Genomic DNA, 17,394 nt, shown 5'->3' with positions numbered 1-17,394 from the left:
TGTTTCTATCGTGAATAATTCAAACTAGTCACAGATTTATGCACATATATCCAATTAAAAACAAATTACAAATATTCAAATTATACTAATATTCAACTTCGCAGATCTTGAAGAGCTTTTTATATAAACATTTCACAATCAGTTCTCGATTTAACTGTATTTAAAATTACCAAGTTAAAGAAAGAAGGATATATTTCCATACTGGGTAGGTAGTTTATGATGTTTATACAATTTTACTTATATGTATTATGTTCTACATATGAATTGAGCACTTTTGAAAAAAATGTGTTTGTTTTTTTTTTAGTTCAATACATTTAAAAATATTTAATTGAATAAATAAAATTGATGATGATGATGATGATGATGATGATGATGATGCAATTTTGCTTTATTTTCAACAGGTTGGTACTAAAGTACGAGGGAAAAGACGTCGTGCTCAGTGAAACTGGAATCGGATTTGAAGAATTCAAATCACATTTTACAGGTGAGATTTTTACCTATCGAGACAAAGCAGCTTTTTTAATTTCTCTATGCGGGGTGGAGTGGGGGGGGGTGAATTCTTAATCGAAATTCACAATTATGGATGTTGTGATTATTATTCTTACTCTTACTACATTTAACGACAAGGGTTCTTCATATTAAATGTTGTGCAATTTTATCAAATAGCTTTGGAGTTTATGAATGTTTATTATTTACTTACACGCATCACATGATACTTCCCCTGACCCTAGTGTGGCACACATTCTGTGTTGGTTCAACCAGCTTCTTTTGAGAGAGGAAGTTTCAGGGAATATTAAAATCACAAGCTGATCCCAACCGTATGTATCTTCTGTTCAGGTAAGATAATTTTAACGTTATTTTTTGCAGCTTTTGGGGTGGGTGGGAAAGTATCAGCGTCCATCTACATACAGCGCCTGGTCATCCCAAGTGGTCATCTATCTGATATTGACCAGGCTGAATGTTGCTTCTCATGAGAATCTGTGTGCCAACGTGATTATGCTGTATAATAACAAGTAAACATTAAGTATAACTACAAATTGGCAGCTGTGTGCTAGGATTTCACATCTGAGAGGACTACGATAAACTTCGATTAAGAGATGAATGGCTGTCGATACCTGACACCAGCTATTGTGCCAATCACGCATTCTGAAATAAAATTGATCAAATTTATTTACTTAATTTTTCCACAATGTAGTGGGAGGGCGTACACGGCTGTATCACTGTCTTCCTACATATGGCGCCTGGTTTTATTCAAATGGTCACCCATCTGGCTCAGTGTTGCTTAACTTTGATGGTCTAACAGGAAACGGTGTGTCAACATGTTATAACATGTAGATGATGGCCCCTGGAGTCTGAGTCTCTCCAGCATTTTCAACTCCTTTAACTACTGCTGCAAATCACTGTTAAAACGTGTGGCTTTTTGTTTTGTTTATTTGTTTTTTTTTTGGGTTTTTATTTTTCTACATAGTTATCATTATTCTCAATGCATTTTTGCTGGGAATTCAATGACACATCTCTGCTTCTCACATATGTTCATGACAGGAGTTGTTTTTTTTTTTTGTTTTTTTTAGAGCCTCACACCATCATTATCTGCAACAGAGATTATTGGTTTCTTGCTGATAATGACTGTTAGCTTTTTCTGAAATTTTAGTGCCCCCCCCCCAATATTCTAGTCTTTTCCGCGCTCTTCTAGTTGAGGTTTGGATGCTGCTCTTCCTTCTCCAGTCATTTTTGAGATGAGGATTGATTATTCGTATAATAATTTGGACTATTGTTCTCATCTTGAATGGTATTTTCACAACGTTTCGGTTCATGTAACCTCCAACCTTCTTCAGGCGGGTCTTGTCAAACTTGGGAATCTTTCTGTTGAACGTGGGACTCTGCAGACAACACTCGGAATACCATTGCAAATTACTTAGGACTTCTACCTGGTTATGGCTGACGGATGAGATGATGCTACCCCCATGGATTAAATAAAGGGTTGCCATTCAAAATCTCATGCAAATTCCGGAGTTCAACAAGATACACTTGAAAAAGTCAGAGGTTACATCGACCAAAACGTTCTGAGAATAAAACTCAAGATGAGAATAGTAGTCCCAAGAATCCAAATAATACAAATATGTATAATAAATCTAGAGACAAGTGTGATAGTATCGATGTCCCCCTGCTCCCTCCTCCAAGAAATTGTTAGGAATTTAAGAAAAAAGATTTTTAAAAATATAACCAAAAAAAATGAAATAAGTTTATCAACAGAACAAAGATATAGGAAGTTGTTCACCAAGGCACACAAGGGAAACGAAAATAGGATCGTTAATCAAGCTGTGGCAATGAACAGGAACAAAGGACCGAACAATAGGAGTTAACATGTTTAGAGTTAGTTTATTAGCTGTTTTATGAATGGCGATGAGTTTTTGTTTTGGATTTTTAACAGGGAGTTTTTAATCCAATATGCAATCTACCATTAATTACCTAAAACATGGTTTAAGTAGTTTAGAAATGAAGCCGAACCCATTTCACTGTAATTTCGCTGATTTAACCATTTATTTTTAAATTATTGGTGAGTGGACTTAGCCTTATTGAAAACTATAAGGGAGCCTACCACCCCATTCTACTCAGGACAGTCCTAGAATCTATTTTTCAGTCTATATTTATCTATTATGAGTTACCGAAATGTTCTACCTTGCCAAAATTACTGGATTTTCCAAGCACTATTAGAATTATGTTGAGAGGGAGGGAAGAGATACATGAAAAATTCTTATCTTTACATAACAAAGTGATTAAATCTTGTTTTATTTATCCGAGTGGAGAAAAAACAATATATATTTAAAAACTTAGTAAGACCCTCCCAACCCTTTCTAAATAATAAACTGCGCACTATTTTCCGGTTTGTTTTGAACAGAAAACAAGCAGGCCAATCTCTGAGTGAAGGTGAGATCTAAATGGGAGAAACATTATTTTGAAATATTTATTTGCACAAAAAAAAATATTTTAACAAATTAGGCACAAAACCATTCAAAAGTGCTGGGAAAATAGGTGTCGGTCATCCTATCTCATATGACTAGAAAAAACGTCTATCCCACATTAACTAGAATCATCAATCACCATAATACCATATTTACTCCAGAGATGGGGGGCTGGGGGTCCTACTTAAAATTTCATTCAAAAATTTTATTAAAGGTAAATAATCTTAACACTTTGATCCTAATTGTAAGTTCAGGAAAAAGAGACAAAATCATCTTTAGAAACCAATATTTCATAAGATACCGGATATTGCAATCTCTAGCCTAGGCTAAACAAACATGGTTTAGTGATTTAGCAGTCATCTTATACAACCGATACATGATAAATTTATTAAAGTTTGCTCCAATATTTTTACTCGTCTTATCTGACGTTCGCCTTATACGCTGAAATATACGTATATATATCTATATATCTATACAAATGAAATTGTCTGTGTACATTTCCCTACCAAACTACTCTGTCAATTTTCTGTCTACAGACTCAAGATTTGACAGAAAAGGGTATTGAGATTTGGGAAAATCTTTTTAATCGATTTTCGGCCAGAAATTTGGCTGTTAAGGGGTCAAAATTCAACAATTTGACTTTTGAAAACTCTACCAAAATCCTCCGCCAACTTTGGGTCTAAATACTTGACATTTTGGTGTAGGTTACTTGGACATGGATCAAATTTTTTAATTTGATTTGAGCTCACAACAATAAATGTTAAGGGGTCAAAATTGGAGCCAAAGTTAAAAAAAAAAAATATCTCTGCGGTCTCTACCAAATTATTCAGCCAATTTTTGGTCTAAACATTTTAAAATTTACATAGACTGTATTCAGACATGCAGCAAGCTTTTTAATTGGTCTTTCGCCAGAGTTTGGCTGCCAAGGGGTCAAATATCAAAAGATTTTACTTTTGCGGCCTCTAGCAAACAATTTGGCTAATTTTTGGTCTAAACAATTTAAGGGTATTCAGATAGGAAGCAAGCTTTTTAATCAGTTTTTAGGCGAAAATTTGGCTGCCAATAGGTCAAAGTTGAAAGAGTTGACTTTTGCAGACTCTACCAATCTCCTCCGGCAATTTTGGATCTAAACGCTTAAAATTTTAGATGTAGGTTACCTGGATATGAGTCAAACTTTTTAGTATATGTATACATATGCACATACAGCTATGAACAGTACATAGGGATCAAGCAAAGCCGGGCTGAACTGCTAGTATATCTATCTATATATCTATAAAAGTGAACGTGTCTATGTGTATGTCTGTCTGTGTCCTACACAATAACTCTGTCAATTTTTAGTCTACAGACTCGAAATTTCATATACAGGGTACTGAGATTTGGGAAAATCGATGTGATCGGTTTTCCGCCAGAAATTTGGCTATTAAGGGGTCAAAGTTCAATGATTTGACCTTTGAGAACTCTACCAAACTCCTCCGACAATTTTGTGTCTAAACACTTGAAACTTTAGATATAGGTTCCTTGGACATGGATCTAACTTAATAACTTAGTTTGAGCATAAAACAATGGATATTAAGGGGTCAGAATAGGGGTCAAAGTTAAAAAAATTTACCTTTTTTTTTTTTGCTCAGCATACACCTTCAAACACCCGGGCAACGCCGAACACCAATGCTAGTATATCTATAAAAGTGAAAGTATCTGTGTGTCTTTCTGTTTGTCTGTGTACATTTCCCTACACAATAACTCTATCAATTTTAGGTCTCCAAACTTGAGATTTGATATAAGGGGTATTGAGATTTGGAAAAATCTTTGTGATCGATTTTCGGTCAGAAATTTGGCTGTTAAGGGGTCAAAGTTAAACGATTTGACTTTTGAGAACTCTACCAACCTCCTCTGCCAATTTTTGGCCTAAACACTTGAAATTTTAGATATAGGTTACTTGGACATGGATCAAACTTTACAATTTGATTGGAGCCCAAAACAAATGTTAAGGGGTCATAATTCAGGTCAAAGTTTTTTAAAAATTGAGTTCTGCATAGGGCAAGGTTTTTAATCGTTTTACCTTTGCGGTCTCTAGCAAACTATTAAGCCGATTTTGGGTGTACACATTTGAAATTTTACGGGTATTCAGACATACAGTAAGCTTTTTAATCAGTTTTGGGGCGAAATTTTGGCTGGTAAGAGGTCAAAGTTGAAAGAGTTGACCTTTGCAGACTCTACCAAACTTCTCCGCCAATTTTGCGTCTAAACACTTGAAATTTTAGATGTAGGTTACTTGGACATTAGTCAAACATTTTAATTTAATTTGAGCCCAAAACAATAAATGTTAAGAGGTCAAAATTTGGGTCAAAGTTTTAAAAAATTGACGTCTGCAGTTTTTACCGATATTTTTCTATGGTAGTTAAGGAAGCCTATTATATAGAAAGGCATTACCGTATATATGAACAATTTTAATATATACATATGCGCATAAAGTTATGAACAGTACATAGGGCCCGAGCAATGCCCGGCAGAACTGCTAGTATATATATATACTAGCATTTCGGCCCCACATTGCCCGGGTGTTTGGAGGTGTGTTGAGCAAAAAAAAAAAAGGTGGTAGTAGGAAAGGTAGGCTCGAACCCATACCTTGAAGGAGGAAAAGAACGGGAGAAAAACGTGACGTCTTTGCTGTTACGACCATCGCCAAACCGGAAGTAACGTAGGTTTAAATTAAGGCTAGACAAGTGCAAAAAGGGGATGACTTTCGAAAATATCAGTGAAAAAAGCGACCTCTCCCTGTAGAAAAGTGCCCAGTTGAGGGTGAAGAAATTAATGTTTTTAGCCAATTTTTCGGTATTTGTCATCTAAAGGGTCGAGCTTCAAAACGATACTGATCTTGTGAAAATTCGTCGCCTCTGTCGAAAGTTTTTGGCAGACATGCAAGCATACATACATACATATATACATACATACATTTATATATTGGTTGCTTAAATTTTCGCCCCAAACCGATGACAAAACTTGCCCTATCTCTGAATACTCTTTAAGTAAATTTTTTTCTTTAAATTTGGTCCCTATTATGACCTCTTAACATTTATTATTTTGGGCTCAAATAAAGTTATTTAGATCAATGTCCAAGAAACCTATATCTAAAATTTTATATGTTTATACCCAAAATTGGTGGAGGAGTTTGGTAGAGTTCTCAAAGGTCAAATCGTTGAATTTTGACCCCTTTGACCCCTTTTGCCGTAAACAGATTACAAAGATTTTCCTAAATCTCAGTACCCTGTATATGAAATTTCGAGTCTGTAGACCTAAAATTGACAGTTATTGCGTAGGGAAATGTACACAGACACACACACACACACAAACACGTTCACTTTTATAGATATACTAGCATTTCAGCCCGGCGTTGCTCGGGTGTTTGGATGTGTATGTTGAGCAAAAAAAAAAAAAAAAGTGGTAGTAAGAAGGCAGGCTCGAACCCGTACCGCAATGGAGGAAAAAAACGGGAAAAAAACCTGACGTGTTTGTGGCTATGACCACCGCCAAACCTGAAGTGACTTATGTTTACATTTAGGCTAGACAATCGAAAGGAGAGAATATCTTTCAAAAATATCGGCGAAATAAGCGATCCCCCCTGTAGAAAAGTGCTTAGTTGAAAGTAAAGATGTTAATGTTTTTAGCCAATTTTTCGATATTTGTCGTATGAAAAGTCGAACTTCAAAAGCCTCTGTCGGAAGCTTTAGGCAGACATGTGAACATACATACGATGAAAACGCTTGCCCTATCCTTGAATACCCTTTATGTAAAATTTCAAATGTTTAGACCAGAAATTGTCTGAGTAATTAGTTAGAAACCACAGAGGTCAAATTTTTTTAAATTTTGATCCCTATTATGATTGTTTTGGGCTCAAATCAAGTTATTAAGTTAGATCTATGTCCAAGGAACCTATATCTAAAATTTCAAGTGTTTAGACCCAAAATTGTCGGGGGTGTTTGGTAGAGTTCTCAAAAGTCAAATCGTTGAACTTTGACCACTTGACAGCCAAATTTCTGGCCGAAAATGGATCACAAAGATTTTCCCAAATCTCAGTACTCTGTATATCAAATTTCGAGTCTGTAGACCGAAAATTGACAAAGTTATTGCATAGGGAAATGTACATAGACAGACACACAGACAGACACACAGACACGTTCACTTTTATAGATAGATAGATAGATTAAACAAAAATATATACGTATACATAAATATATATGGAAACATTTTTTTGTTTACTGTAAAGATTTTACGCAAATATCATGCAAGTATAAATCATGTAGAATATATGCATGAATATAATTACACGTAATAGTTAACTAAAGATGATCATCCCATAAGAAAACCGAAAAAACTGATAGGGAATTAATTAAAATGCATGTTTAAAAGAATATGCAAATTAGCTAGATCTTTTGCTAGTGAATGCATTTCCACAACCCATATATAAGAAAATTATACCTCACTTTGATCCCGGCCCTAAGGCCAAGAACAACAGAAAAAAGGCAAGCATCTTTTCTATTTATTTTTTAAAAAATACACTAAAATATATGCGTTGTGGAATTGTATTCACTAGCAAAAGATCTAGCTAATTTGCATATTCTTTTAAACATTCATTTTAATTAATTCCCTATTAGTTGCTTTGGTTTTCTAATGGGATAATCATCTTTAGTTAACTATTACGTGTAATTATATTCATGCAGATATTCTACATGATTTATATTTGCATAATAATTGCATAAAAAGTTTATAGTAAACACAAAATTGTTTCCATATATATTTATGTATACGTACAGTGATGATCATATTTATTGGCACGGTAAAATAAAAGTTAAATTTTGTCTAATAAATTCTAAAAAAGGGATTAAATTAAAGAAAATAACAAAGTATATTATGTATTTGTAACTGGCCTTTCCGATGCAGCAATCGGATTTTAGAAAAAATAAATAACAAAGGAACAACAAACATAATTGCAAAAAACCCTTGTTCAAAATTATTGGCACGGCTTTGTTTTTCTTTTAGTATCAGTATAATATCAATCAATTTCCGGTTTACGTGCTTTCTGAACTTTTTTATAGCCATATTATGCTTGTTTAACGCTAATTCAGTGAATAATTTTTTTCAGATAATTTTTAGATAGCGATTTATTTAAACTATTATAAGTGACTAAATTATAATTTTCAATCGCCATGGTTAAAACTAAGGAACACAGCGAAGACGTCAGGAAGCTTGTTGTAGCATGCCATACCAATGGGGAGGGCTATGATAAGATTTCAAAGAAGCTAAACCTTCCCAAATCCACTGTTAGAGCCATAATAAACAAGTTCAAATCGCAAGGCCACGTTATGAGTTTAGAGGGTAGAGGGAGAAAAAGGATTCTTTCCCCAAGAGATGAACGGAAAATTGTTCGACAAGTAAAACAAAACCCAAGGATCTCTGTTGGGGAGATTGTTGATGAACAGAGCACCTCTGGAGTGAATGTATCTCGACATACAGTTGGTAGAGTTTTGAAGAGAGCTGGTTTAAAAGCATGTCGTCCGAGAAAGACTCCCTTATTGAAGCCTATGCACCTGAAAGCAAGGCTAGCCTTTGCAAAACGTCATATTGATAAAGATGTTGCATTCTGGAAACGTGTTCTATGGACTGACGAAACGAAAATAGAGTTATTTGGCCATAATAAAGTGTCTTATATTAACAGAAAATCTGGCGAAGCTTTCCTGCCTAAGAACACCATACCCACAGTGAAGCACGGTGGAGGCAGTTTGATGTTTTGGGGATCCTTTGCTGCCTCTGGACCAGGGCGACTTGTTAAGGTCACAGGTAGCATAAAAAAGGAAGATTATGTTAAAATATTGGATGAAAACCTGAAAGACTCTGCTAAAGAGCTCTCACTTGGTCGTCGTTGGTGGTTCATGCAAGATAATGACCCAAAGCATTCGGCTAAACTGACTAAGAAATGGCTTGAGGACAATCATATTAATGTTTTGGAGTGGCCATCACAAAGCCCAGACCTTAATCCAATTGAAAATTTATGGAGAACATTAAAATTGAGGGTAATGCAAAGGAAGCCTAAGAATCTTATTCAATTGGAGGATTATTGTCAGGAAGAGTGGGCTAAAATTACTACTGAAGAGTGCAACAACTTGGTTGTAAACTATGAAAAGCGACTGAGGAAGGTAATCAAGGCCAAAGGCTATACAATTGATTATTAAATAAATCGTGCCAATAATTTTGAACAAGAGTTTTTTGCAATTATGTTTGTTGTTCCTTTGTTATTTATTTTTTCTAAAATCCGATTGCTGCATCGGAAAGGCCAGTTAAAAATACATAACATACTTTGTTATTTTCTTTAATTTAATCCCTTTTTTAGAATTTATTAGACAAAATTTAACTTTTATTTTACCGTGCCAATAAATATGATCATCACTGTATATATTTTTGTTTAAACAAAATTTTCCTACCAAACTCCTCCTAGAGTTTTTGATCTACAGACATGAAACTTCATATATAAGGTATCTGAATCCATGCAAAACTTTATATTTGGGTTTCAGCCCGGAAAAATCGATGCAAAAGTGTGAAAACAAAAAATAATTAAATTTGTCAGGTGAAGGTCGGACGCCAGCATTACGAATGCATAACGTAGTAGCTATTGGTTCATGTTTTAATTTTTAGCCTTGCAGTAAACATGTTTTCATAACCCAGTCATTGACGGCAGAGACAAAATAAATCGTGGGCTGAACGTTTTGGTTTCGATTCTCGGTGGTGGCGCATGGGTCTTTTTTTTAATATACTTTTTTAATCATTACTATATATTGCATCCAATCTATCTATCTATATATCTATAAAAGTGAAAATGTCTGTCTTTTCTCTATGGTAGTTAAGGAAGGCTATTATACAGAAAGCCATTACTTTACATAGTCACACTTTTTAATATATACATATGCACATAACCTTATGAACAGTACATAGGGCCCGAGCAAAGCCGGGTGGAACTGCTAGTAGAGATATAAAACGGGAACAAGCCAACTTATGTGTTCATCAACGTTTCGTCTTTATTACAAGACTTCTTCTGAATGAATGAAATTAAGAAAATAAAATACCAGTACAATATTTGAAAATATATTTTTGTTGTAATGAAATGTATGACCTTGCCCTTTTTTGAATTTCCAGTGAAAAATTCGTTGGAAATTCAAAAAAGCTATAACGTTGTAAAAAAGAGTAAGATTTTTTTCGTCATATAGCCGTTAATATATTTAAAAAGATATAATTCATATTCTATTGGGAATAAATATGTCTCTTATAATTCAAATCTGAAAATGCCCAATTAAATGAGTGTATTTTTTAAATGCTGAAATGAAATGAGTGTATTTTTGTTATGTAATTTATTGACAGATTATGTATATTAATTATTATAGGTGGTGTTTTCTATGGTGTGAGAGATTTAACCTGTGTCTAAAATTAAATTATGTTCTTTTAATATGAATTTGCTTATTAATGACGATAAATTATAGAAACTTCCACGTTGTTGGATTGCGCTTGAATTTGCGTTGAGGTTTATTTGAAATAAATTTAATTATTTTAGCTTTTTTGAAGTCACAAGTATGATTATGCTGCAATGAATGAGAGATTAAAGCGTTCAGATAATTGCTATTCTTATATCTCTTTCATGTTCATCTATGTTTCTCTAATCCACGTTGGGTTTCACCAACGTATATATGATGGCAATTTTGGCAAGGAACAGTGTATATGCCTGCATTGGAAATTTGCTTGTTTTGATGTTTTGCTGTTTTTAATGTTTGTTTTATAATTTGTGATGTGGTTTGTATTATTGGAATTACAAGTTTGTTTAGAGTGTTGCAAACTGTTGTATTATTGACATGCATAGGTAAAAGCTGTCTGTTTATGAGAGAAGTGTCTGATGTATATGATTTTTGCTTATTTATCCTGGGAAATATTTGTGTGGCTTTTTTCTTTGCATTTAATATGAATTATGTGGGATATTGCAAAGTTTTCAAAGTATTTGTGAGGTATTTGAATTCTTCATACAGATATTCTAGACTGCAAATTCTAAATGCATGTAGGAAGAAACCAAATATCATACCTGTTTTTATTTTGTTATTATGGTGTGAATAGAATTTTGTGGTGAACTTTGAAGGATAGTTTATTATTGGGTTTTATAATAATTTTATAATTTTATTACAGAAAAGGTAATGGGTGATTGCTTTGTTTTATAGGTGAACTTTATGGAGGTTCGACTGAGTCTAATTTGTTTTTAATATTATCTATGTGTGTGTTTTAGGAAGAAAAATTAAAATGTCGTTAATATATCTAAAGTATTCTGTGTTTGGAGGTAAAGTCATGTTAGTTATAAGTCTAATAATTTTTATAAAGGTGTCGAGAGGAAACAGTAAGTTAATGTTTGATTTTTTTTAGGTTTGCATGGAGTAAATTTAAACATTTTTTAATGGGGACATTTGTGTATACTGATGTTATATCTAAGCTGTGTATAGTTTTGTTATGTATATTAATGTTCTTTTATCTTGTTGAGTAAATCTCCTGAGTTTTTTTATGTGAGAGGAGCTGATAGTGCTTATTAGTGCAGTTAGGATGTTGAATATGGCCTGTGCAATTTTGTGTGTTACACTACCGATGCCAGATATTATTGGGCACATAGGGATATCGCTCTACCTTTTTTAAATTTTCAACGACTTTTTTCGTTCTGAAATATAACAAAGTAATATGTTTCATCACAACAAAAATATATTTTCAAATATTGTACTGGTATTTTACTTTCTTAATTTCATTCATCCAGAAGAAATCTTACAATAAAGACGAAACTTCAATGAATATATTACTTCATATTTTTCCTTTTTTATCTCTCTGTCTATATCTATATATCTATAAAAGTGAACGTGTGTGTGTGTCTGTCTGTCTGTGTGCATTTTCCTTCGCAATAACTCTGCTAATTTTCAGTCTACAGACTCGAAATTAAGGAAAATCGATGTGATCAGTTTTCGGTTAGAAATTTGGCTGTTAAGGGGTCAAAGTTCAACGATTTGACCTTTGAGAACTCTAACAAACACCTCCGAACATTTTGGGTCTAAACACTTGAAATTTTAGATATAGGTTCCTTGGACATGGATCTAACTTAATAACTTGAGTTGAGCTCAAAAGAATAAATTTTAAGGGGTCATAATAGGGGTCAAAGTTAAAAAAGATTGACCGTTTTTTTTTGCTTTTTTTGTTTTTTGCTCAGCATACACTTCCAAACACCCGGGCAACGCCGGGCACCCATGCTAGTATATATATATATATATATATATATAATGCTCCCTATCTTGGGTTGAGTATATTGGGAAGTGATATACAAATTACCATTAGCATATTAACCGATGCTCTTTGCGTAAACAAATTGAGCTTAGGTATTTGGACATTGTCACAACATTGTTAATTCACTGCCCGTATAGTAGCAACCAAATAGTCCAATGATTAGAAGCTCCGACTGTCGTTTGGACGGTCGGTTTCGATTCTGGCTTGCGGTAGTTGCTTGTCTAGCCACACTGATGAGCTGTGAAACAGCGAGAACAGTACTGTATGTGAATGACTATATATATATTAGTTATCGTTAGACGTCACATTTCTTATCTGTTACCTAGCACCTTCTATCCTCTTCTAATGAGAAGTACTAGGCTTCAAAATACCTAGGTATAAAGAACATATATATCCCGCACCCCAATAGATGTAATTTTCCTATTGAATGAACGATTAAATTCCTATGCATTAGTAGATATATATCTTTATATTGTCATTTTTTCCTTTTTCTTTATATAAGCTCCACCTCAATTGTTGAGCTTTGTATTATCCTGATAAGTTTCCTTTTCAAGAATTTCTCTAATTTTTTTTGGCTCTCCCATATATATATATATATATATATATATATATATATATATATACACTAGCAGGTCGCCCGGCATTGCCCGCTCGTAAAATACGCTTAAATATGATATTTTGATTAATGCAGATTTCGTATTTATTATATTATATTGGATTCAATATATAGTAATGGTTTAAAAAGGTAAAAGAAAAAAAAAAAAAAATGACTCGTGTACCCACCACTGAGAATCGAAATCAAAAAGCTTACAATTTACTTTTTTCATTGACATTAATGCCTGAGCTATGAAGATATGCTTGCTGCAAGGCTAAAAATTAAAACATGAACCAACAGCTATTACGGTACGTGTGCATATCCATAATACCGTTGTTCGACCATCACCTGGAAAATTTCATTTTTCTAATTTTCACACTTTTGGACCAATTTTCCCCGACTAAAATCCAAATATAAAATTTCGCATGTATTTGAATATCCTATATATGAAGTTTCATGTCTGTAGACCAAAAACTCAAAGAAGAGTTTGGTAGGTAAAATTTTTTTTATATATATATATATATATATATATATATATATATATATATATATATATATGCACGCATACACAAATATATATAGAAAGAGGTCTATGTTTACTTTAATCTTTTTAAGCAAATATTATGCACGTATAAATCATGTAGAATATCTGCATGAATATAATTACACGTAATAGTTAAATAAAGAGGATTATCCCATTAGAAAACCGAAGCAACTAATAGGGAATTAATTAAAATGAATGTTTAAGAGAATATGCAAATTAGCTAGATCTTTTGCTAGTGAATACAATTCCACAACCCATATATAGGGAAATTGTATTTTCTTTTTAAATAAATAGAAAAGTGGGTTTTTAATATGAATATCAATACACAAAAAACTCCACTTTCTAAGAGTATATATATATATCCTTTTGTCTCTTCCCCCTCTACCTCTTTCAGGTTACCCCCATCTCGTATGTACTCCCCTTTTCCCTTATACCTAACCAGTCGCTTACCTCAACTCCTGCCTAAAACCTTGCCCCCCCCCCACTCCTCAACATCAATCTTATCAGATGTTTTAGAACCCTTTGTAAATTACACAAGCTTGAACGCAATTGTTAGCTGTTGCAGCCGCCTGGGGCGCACTTATTCAATTGTTCCAAATATTTCTCCATCCACCTGAAAAAAGCCGCCACCAACACTCTAATGGGTCACGAAGACCCTATCAAATAGCGGAAGATAATTTTACCGCTTGTATAGAAAATAAGGAGATCCCCACACACACGCATACACACACACCCACACCTCATTTTAAACCCTTCCACCACACATCCCTTACTGAGAATAAGCCTGATTTAAAAAGAAAAGACAAGAAAGGCCATTCTTAAGGTACGTCAATTTTATTTGCTTGACAGAATACCGAAGATATTAGTTTGCGGTTTAATCTTTGGCCTGTGCTGTGTCATTTAGGATGACCATATCGTCTTTGTGCATTGCCAAACCCCACCGACAATTACTATAAATTGTGTATAAAAGTTATGCCTTAGTGAAGGAATAGAACAAACGATATAAAAGATATGCACACATGCATAAATATATTAATGGAAATAAATACACACATGCATAAATATATTAATGGAAATAAATGCACACATGCATAAATATATTAATGGAAATAAATGCACACATGCATAAGTATATTAATGGAAATAAATACACACATGCATAAATATATTAATGGAAATAAATGCACACATGCATAAATATATTAATGGAAATAAATGCACACATGCATAAGTATATTAATGGAAATAAATGCACACATGCATAAATATATTAATGGAAATAAATGCACACATGCATAAGTATATTAATGGAAATAAATACACACATGCATAAATATATTAATGGAAATAAATGCACACATGCATAAATATATTAATGGAAATAAATGCACACATGCATAAATATATTAATGGAAATAAATGCACACATGCATAAATATATTAATCGAAATAAATACACACATGCATAAATATATTAATGGAAATAAATGCACACATGCATAAATATATTAATGGAAATAAATGCACACATGCATAAGTATATTAATGGAAATAAATACACACATGCATAAATATATTAATGGAAATAAATGCACACATGCATAAATATATTAATGGAAATAAATGCACACATGCATAAGTATATTAATGGAAATAAATACACACATGCATAAATATATTAATGGAAATAAATGCACACATGCATAAATATATTAATGGAAATAAATGCACACATGCATAAATATATTAATGAAAATAACTGAAATATTGAACGAATAGAAGGGTCACCAAGTAGCAATTGCTACGTAAAACATAAACAATGAAAAAAAATTGAAGAAAAACGAAATGTTATAAGAAAACATTTTTATATCTACAATTTTATAAGCAAATCAAAGTTATTTTCAATCAGTAAAGGTTCATAGTGCGAACATGTGTTTGGACAAAGAAAGTTGAGTGAATTCTAGTCACAACGTTTATGGATTTTTGAGTTGAGGATTGGTTATTCGTATTATTTGGGTTCATCGGACTACTGTTCTCATCTTGAGTGTGATTTTCACAACGTTTCGGTCGATATAACCTCCGACCTTCTTTAGGTATATTTTGTCGAACTCGGGAATGTTTTTATCAAACTCCGGAATTTGGATGGAATTTCGAACTGAACCCGTTCCTTTATTTCACGGGAGGGAGACAATATTCTCTCTATATTTTTAGATGCATCTTGTCTATTTCGCTTTCCAGTTCCGATTTTGTAAAGGAAATCTCTATGCCATATCATTCGACACCTGCATTTCTAGCACGATTTGTCTAGACAGCTAGTCTTTTAACACCACCTCAATCACGCTAGTTGTAGGTGGATCTATTTTCGTTTCCCAATCAGGTTATTCTGACACGTACTTATGTAACCCCGCCAGAATTCATACTAGTTAACATAATCTCCATTTACTTGTGTCTCAGTATACAATAATGTCACTGATGTTTTTATGTTTGGGAATTTTTTAGGTGTGAATTGGTAATTTGTATTGTTTGGATTCTTGGACAACGGTTCTCATCTTGAATGTTATTATCACAATGTTTTAGCTGATGTAACCTCTGGCCTCCCTACTTTAAAATTTTTCTCACACTATGCGATCACAAAACAAAAGTGTGTTGAGTCGTAAGTTAGTATGAGTTAAATGCCGAGGTTTTAGAGTTTCAGACGATGACTGGCTGTATTTTTTCTGACTCAACTTGTTTGAGGAAGAAATGGCTCACAAGGTTCCATACGAAAATATCAATAGTTTCTCTACAATTAAATCAACTTTATTCAACAGGAATATAAGTATAAAAGAATATAAGACAAGTTGGTTCAGCAGACGCATGTTAGGATAGAAATATAACTGAGCCCAGATATTTTGGTTTCGTCTCCCAAAGCTGCAACAAGAGATGAGCCACAAAATGTCACATCTTGTTATGCCTGCATCTTGAATCATATTTTAGCGTCAGATGTCTCAACGGAAATGGAAAGCTATGCACACACCCAAGTGTTCAAATTGTCCAATATATATATATTTTTTTAAGAGAGTCACCGCTTATCAAGTCTGGATAGCTGCTCAAAAATATGGGTTAATGTGTGTCAGGTGGTTGGTGAGACAACATCGTATTAATGGATAATGGTGAAACTTGAGTAAATATTGATTATTTAAGAGGATGGCACAACAAAAACATTGTTTACATTGGACTTAAAAACAACCATGTTGTAGACATCTGGAAAGTAGTCCTGTGGTATGTAGACCCACAGGTGAACAGGTCTAGGATAGGACTTTTTTCATGGAATTTGCGTTTAGTTTTAGGCACAGATAGAGTAGGGGAAATTGTTGACTGTGGTTGTAGCTAGAGGAATATTTGTTGCGAATGTTTTACAGGGGGGTACAAATATTGAACCTCAGTCGAACACTTGCAATGAAAATAACGATAGATTCATAACGTCTCTTCTGTGAGAAAGAGATTGTAAGAAGAAAATGGCATCACTTACTAGATTTCAAAGTCAGTTTTGTATTCTGTCAAGGCAGGAAAGGCTGCTCTGAACAGCTCCTCCCCAGATGTGGCAACAGTATTCCATCTTAGGATGTATTTGACTGATGCAAGTAGAGAATTGTGTTGGGAATGAGATATCTTTTGAAGTGGTCGAATAAGCCAAAGATTTTTCTGACAACTTTGGCTACATATTTCATTTAAGTCTTCCAGTTTAGGTCAAAAGTGAAGGTCAGTTGCAGAAGTTTGTCAAAGCAGGGTTCTTCCTTTCAATTTAGACGATGTATTTCTATGTGAATTTTAGCATGTTTCTTTTTACCAACTGTCTAATATTGTTCTATTCTGTTTTTATTTTTAGATGACGACCGCGTGTTTGGTTACTTACGTATTACCACCGGTGATGAAATGAGTCGGCGGCAAAAGTTTGTCCTAATTAC

At 33.6% G+C, this 17,394-nt stretch overlaps 1 protein-coding gene across 1 annotated transcript in view; it reads left to right on the top strand.

Moving 5' to 3' along the window:
* LOC145243680 (coactosin-like protein) overlaps positions 1 to 17,394 on the top strand; it is a 121,090-nt gene that overhangs the window by 59,368 nt on the left and 44,328 nt on the right. Inside the window, exons 2-3 of the mRNA XM_080106735.1 lie at positions 402 to 484; positions 17,316 to 17,394. The exon at positions 17,316 to 17,394 is cut by the window's right edge and continues 79 nt beyond it. Coding sequence (XP_079962861.1) covers positions 402 to 484; positions 17,316 to 17,394 — 162 coding nt within the window. The remainder of the gene's footprint in view (positions 1 to 401; positions 485 to 17,315) is intronic.

This window comes from Euprymna scolopes, chromosome 22, assembly GCF_053919585.1.
Source record: "Euprymna scolopes isolate OS-2025 chromosome 22, ASM5391958v1, whole genome shotgun sequence".
In the NCBI taxonomy this organism is placed as follows: Eukaryota; Metazoa; Mollusca; class Cephalopoda; order Sepiida; family Sepiolidae; genus Euprymna; species Euprymna scolopes.
This window is presented reverse-complemented; position numbering and strand designations above follow the sequence as displayed.